The sequence below is a fragment of the Morone saxatilis genome, unplaced genomic scaffold, assembly GCF_004916995.1.
Source record: "Morone saxatilis isolate NCDOM2014 unplaced genomic scaffold, NCSU_SB_2.0 Contig2, whole genome shotgun sequence".
Lineage (NCBI taxonomy): Eukaryota > Metazoa > Chordata > Actinopteri > Moronidae > Morone > Morone saxatilis.
The window spans coordinates 16,141,485-16,146,941 of NW_023339762.1; the positions used below are offsets into that span (position 1 = coordinate 16,141,485).

The following is a 5,457-nucleotide window of genomic DNA, read 5'->3' on the forward strand; positions in this document are numbered from 1 at the left end:
GGGAGTCTCAGCCTGTCCTGGAGCAGATGTGGCCATGCCCTGCGACGCGCCCCCCTCAGCCCCACTGTCCCCCAAGGCCAACAGTGCACCAAGCTCATCCGTCTGGGGAAGGTCTGGGGATGCGGAGAGGGCCAGAGCAGGGACTGGGACTGATAAGGTAATGTCTGTTGGTGGAACTGTGGCCGAGGACAAGGTGGGCTCTGGGGCTTGGGATGGGGTAAGAGCTGCTATGGGGGGAGGCGCGTCTTCACAGGGTGCGTCGACACACTGCCCCGAGTCTTGTATACTCTCTGCTGGGGGCTGCACCGACAGTCAGACACAAACACACGCAAACTCAATTAAAAGACATGCATATTTCAAGCAATTCATGAGAGCAATAACAACACAAAAAAACAAAGTCAATAGTCAACACGTAGCTTAGAAACACAAATCATGCAGGAAAGCTTGTACTAACATGCCCTAAACATCCAATTATGATCAAAATAAGCTGATAGATTAGAAATACTGATTATATTTCAAAATGAACCAATGGCTATAACACACTCTTACCAAGTGTGTCTTGAGGCATTGTCAGAGTATTTATTTCATGAGAGTGAAAATGGGTTTTCTGCCTCTGAAATGTCAGTGTACAATCAATTGCCTTAAAGTTGATATGCCTGTCTGGACAGTCTGTCTATGAATACCATGGAGCCCAAAACAAAAACAAATGTGGCTGATAAAATGGTCTAATGTTACTCTGTTCCTTGTGAATAATTGATATTCAGGGACTGCTCAGGGAGAAAGACGTCACGAGGTACTGAACCTCAGTACCTCCATCATGTGTTCATTCTCTGGACGTTCAACCTTCTCCGGGGGGTCAGGCTCGGCAGGGACTTGCTTCTCAGTGTCCACCTTGATCGCATCCTTTTCTGGGGGACACTGAGGACGGAGTTCTTGCTCCTCCTGCTGAGGCGGCAGATGTGACTGGTTGCACTTAACGCTCTCCTGTTTTGGGGTGACATGAGCCAAGACAGGACTGACCTTGGCAACTATTGCGGCAGAGCGAGGTTTGGCAGTACGTCCGCGCTGGACGGTCTCCCAGCCCTCAGCATCCTTTTTACCTGGTGAAAACATGAGGTACTGTGTCAATCAAGGAGAAGAAGATGTGAAACTATGCTCTTTTAGGAACCGCATTTTCTCAAAGTACATTCTGGCTCTGTGCAGAAGATTTCTTACCCAGTTTTTCTACCGAGGAGGTAGTCTGTTGACTGGAGGTTGGGACGGACTGCGTGCACTTTACTCGGTCTGCCCAGCTGGGGCCTGTGTGAGACAGCCGGGATGCAGCCAGTGTAGCTGGTGGACCACTGAATAAGACACACACACACACACAGCATGCTTGAGAACAAACAAATGTGCACCTGTACAATGAAGCCTTTACTGTCAGCAGGTCGGATTTGCAATTTTATTACACCATTCCATCTAATCTTTGAGCAGCATCTATAGTGCTGCCTGTCTAAGATGCTTCAACAGTCTGAAGACAGTGCCTATCTAACACCCCAGCAATCTCCACTCAGAGATAGCATGGGACTGTATTGGACAACAGGCCTCCGTCATGATCAATATCCATTTCCTGCAGCGTCCGATTACAGAGCAGTGCACATATTGAACCGATGCTTCAGCAGTCTTTAACTGACACTTTCATCTACACCTTCCACTGATTCTGTGGCCAAAGAGTGAGAGACTCAACAAATTGCATTAAACAAATGCTTCACCATTAGCAATCAATGTCTGTATTGCTAGATAACGTAGTCTGCATTTTCCAGCCCCTTTAAAAAGAGCCATAGTGCATCATTTAAAATATTGATCTGGTTAATAACAGGATACAATTTTAATCAAATAAAAATCTTTAAAACAAAATCATATGCCTAATGGTCATGAGGACAAATTGGGTTTGGTGTAGCACACAGGCCTTAATGCAAGACTAGAGACAAAGACAGTAAGACGGAGCTTACCCAAAGTTGAGGTTGCGACGTGCCCCTGGAGAAGGAACCATTCTGTCCGCTGACGGGCTTGGCATCACATGACGTCCTGGAGACATCTTACGTACCTCCCAGGCTAACGACGTGGGCCTGAACAAAGTCAAAGTGGCAAACATTACTTAACTAACACTAATTACAATCCCTAGTTGCAAAACACACACAGACATACTCACACAGACTTGGCTCACACTTAGGCAAATCAGTTAAATGGCTGATTCACTTGCAGCGATTTATGCAATAAATGGAGCATGTAAAAGTTTCAGGTTGTCTTATTGATTAAGAGTACACTTTAAAAGAACAAATTGGGAGGCAGCTCTGGGAATTTCATTTCTTAGTCAATTTACGGTTGCAGTGGTCACTGTGTTAAAGAGAAGCCAATAAACTCATGGATCTCTTTGAATTAAAGCCAAGGCTATTGATCCATTCTGTTTGTGACTCAAAGCCAGGGACCAGACACCAGCACTTCCAGTTTCACCTCAGGGAGCAATTGAAAATGGGGAGTGAATGAGAGTGAGGAGATAAAGAAAAACAGTGAGAAAAAGAAACTAAAGATCACCTGTTCTGGGCATCTGTTTTCTCCAGTTTCTCCTGAAGCTGGATCCAGTCTATGAGAGCCTTGAAATCTCGTACGTAGTTGTCCAACATCATCAACACCTCCTAGAGACAAGTAGATACAATAGGATAAAAATGATTACAGAAATTACAAACATGAATGAATTACACAATGTACAAACCATTAGAAAGGTGGGTTAAAAAATAAGTGAAATCTGATGCATGTGTGTCACTTAAAAATATTTGTTGGACAATGTTAATGTAAATAGCAGTATATTTTAGTTCCACAAACCCAGAAAACAATTCTAAAAAATGCAGCACTCAAATTTTTGTATTGTTATGTTTATATGCATTACATAATACCAGCATAAAGTGGTATATTATATCTTTCTGTTAGTATTTTCTACTAAGGGTTTGTGACTTGTTAATTATTTCTTGGATCAGACAGATACAACATACATTCAACTAAAACCAATAACTGACATTTGAAATCCTCATTGAGGGCGCAATCTGCCATTCAAGACAGTTAAAAAACTGACAGAGGGACCTTAAGATCAAGAGTGTTGGTGGCAAGCCAGAGCTGGCCAATACATGCTCATGTGCAAAGATTGAAAAGTTTGAGGAAGAACAGAGAAGGCAAATTCCTATTATCTGCACTTGGATTGACTCAGTGTTATCCAGAGGTGGTGGGCTGTGTGGAGCTTTTTCCCAGAGCTCTAATGAAACGAACACAACTGATTGATGGGGAGCGTGAAGGGAGTGGTAATTGAGAGTAAAGCTTCACAGTGCTTTTAGTTAATAGACAAGTCAGGCCAGTGAAAGATGTGTCCAGCAGCAGGTCTGCTGATTAGGGCTGGTTAACAGGCACAGGACCACCGCTATGGCCTGGTGTTCATTTGGTAATGAAGGCCAAGATGGAGAAAGGTTTGCTGCTCCTCTGACAGATAAACCAACAGTGACACAAGGCACCATAAAGTGGCTTTCAGCATGTTAACAGGTATACTTCTCTAAATACAACCCTCACATAACATTTCATGAGGAATGACAAAATGTTTAACCTTCCAGAGGCATGGCCATAAAGTAAGATGCGCAGTAAAAGGCTGTGGTCCATACATAGCAACCAAAACGAACAGGTATAGCCTAGGTTAGAGTGACTGACCCCAAGTAAATCATTCACAGTTTGCATTGTTGTCTTTCAGATAAATAATTTAACACCAGAAAAGCCAGTTTCAGTTCTCTTGCAAAAAGAATTACGTCTACTGCCTCCAAGCCAACAGGAACGTTGATTGCCTTTCTTGCCTTTTCTTGGTGATAAGTCTAATAATTCAGAGACAAAGGAATAGTTGATAGGAACAAATTAGGCCTGGGGGCTGTGGGTTAAAGAGTGTGTGGGCATTATCAATAAGCATGTATGAATCATTTTGTTTGGTGACCAATTTCCCACTGAGTGGAAAAACATATTACATTAGGTCAGCACTGAGGTTCTCATTCAAAATGATACAAAGCATTACAGTAACACTGTAGAAAGTTAGGCATTACTTCCTGACAATGATTATGTTCATGTCCATATGTATTGGGGTGGAAAATTGTTAGCTATTTGTGTGAGAGCACACAATGCAGATTGCCCACAGCTACACTGGGGGTTTGTGGCTGGGGGATATCAGAGCACTCTGCTTCCCCTCCAGATGACTCCATCATCTATCAGTGTCCATTAAGCCCAAACTGGGTGGGATGGGGGATTACGAAGAGCACACAGCTCCATGGCCATTAGACAGTATTAGGGTGTAGAGAGATACAGTGGTATGAGGAAGGAAAAAAAAAGAAAAAAAACACCTACCAGCCAGATGTCTGACACCGGCCAACTGACAACATGCTGATCCCACCACAGGGAGCTGCACTGTGGCACTGACAGCGAGCCAACCACACCAGAGGGAACTGGGCTACGGTACTGACCGCAGACCGTCACCAGAACCATGCTCAGCATAATGCAGCATGGCAGAAGAATCAATAAAACAGGACCAGCAGTATCATACCAGTATGCCCAGGAGCAACATCATAGCGCTATTCCAAGGATGCACCAAAATAAAATACGGCAATCCACAAAACAGAGAATAATGTCAAAAATGCGATTAATTTCATGTGCAAGGTACAGACCAAACAGGAGCTGAAATGGCCAAGCTCCAATTCAGCAAATACCTGATGACAAACAGAATGCATATACAGTATTGTTTACAGTCTGTCATCAATATTCAGTCCACCCAGGCCCAAGAGAGAGTCCTGTGATAATTCTCTCACCAGGCAACCTTCAGAGAGCCCCTCTGACATAAAACAGAAATCAAGAGGAATGCGAGCTGTGAGGGAGAAATTTTCTAATGATCTCAACGTCTCCCTCTAGTGTTCATAAATAAATAAATAGAAAAACACCCTTCAGTTTCTCCAGAGAAGGAATTCTTGATCAGTTCAGATCATGATCATGCATTTCTACCTGGGACACTGTTTTAACACAGGGACTATACACAACATACTAACCCTGCATTCTACAACGCTCTGATCAGATTCACAGGTGACATAAATCTCATCCACAGCTCGACGCAGGTTGTCGAAGAGGAAAGCCCAGTAGCGTGCTCGCAGGTCGACCTTGCGGGGCAGTCTGGCTTTGGTGGGGCTCTTCTCTGCCCCTTTGTCCAACAAGGCACCGGCTGGGCCTTTACTTTCCACAGCAGCATTCTGTGGAGACAAAGCATGGAGCAAACATTATGGCAACAATGGTAATCTTCTTACAGTGTCATACAGTCTAGTATAGTGTCTTCATTTGTATATGTGTATGTATGTTTATACATACTGAAATGGACCAACTGGGAACTATAATAAAATAATAATAATAATA

At 43.6% G+C, this 5,457-nt stretch overlaps 1 protein-coding gene across 3 annotated transcripts in view; it reads right to left on the reverse strand.

The window, feature by feature from the left end:
- scaper (S-phase cyclin A-associated protein in the ER) overlaps positions 1-5,457 on the reverse strand; it is a gene marked incomplete in the record, with an annotated part of 59,097 nt that overhangs the window by 47,271 nt on the left and 6,369 nt on the right. For all 3 annotated transcript variants that reach the window (XR_004796824.1, XM_035664566.1, XM_035664567.1), the window contains 6 exon segments: positions 1-300; positions 811-1,100; positions 1,216-1,343; positions 1,992-2,108; positions 2,575-2,675; positions 5,100-5,297. Coding sequence is in view for 2 of the 3 variants with exons in the window: in XM_035664566.1 (XP_035520459.1) it covers positions 1-300; positions 811-1,100; positions 1,216-1,343; positions 1,992-2,108; positions 2,575-2,675; positions 5,100-5,297 (1,134 nt within the window).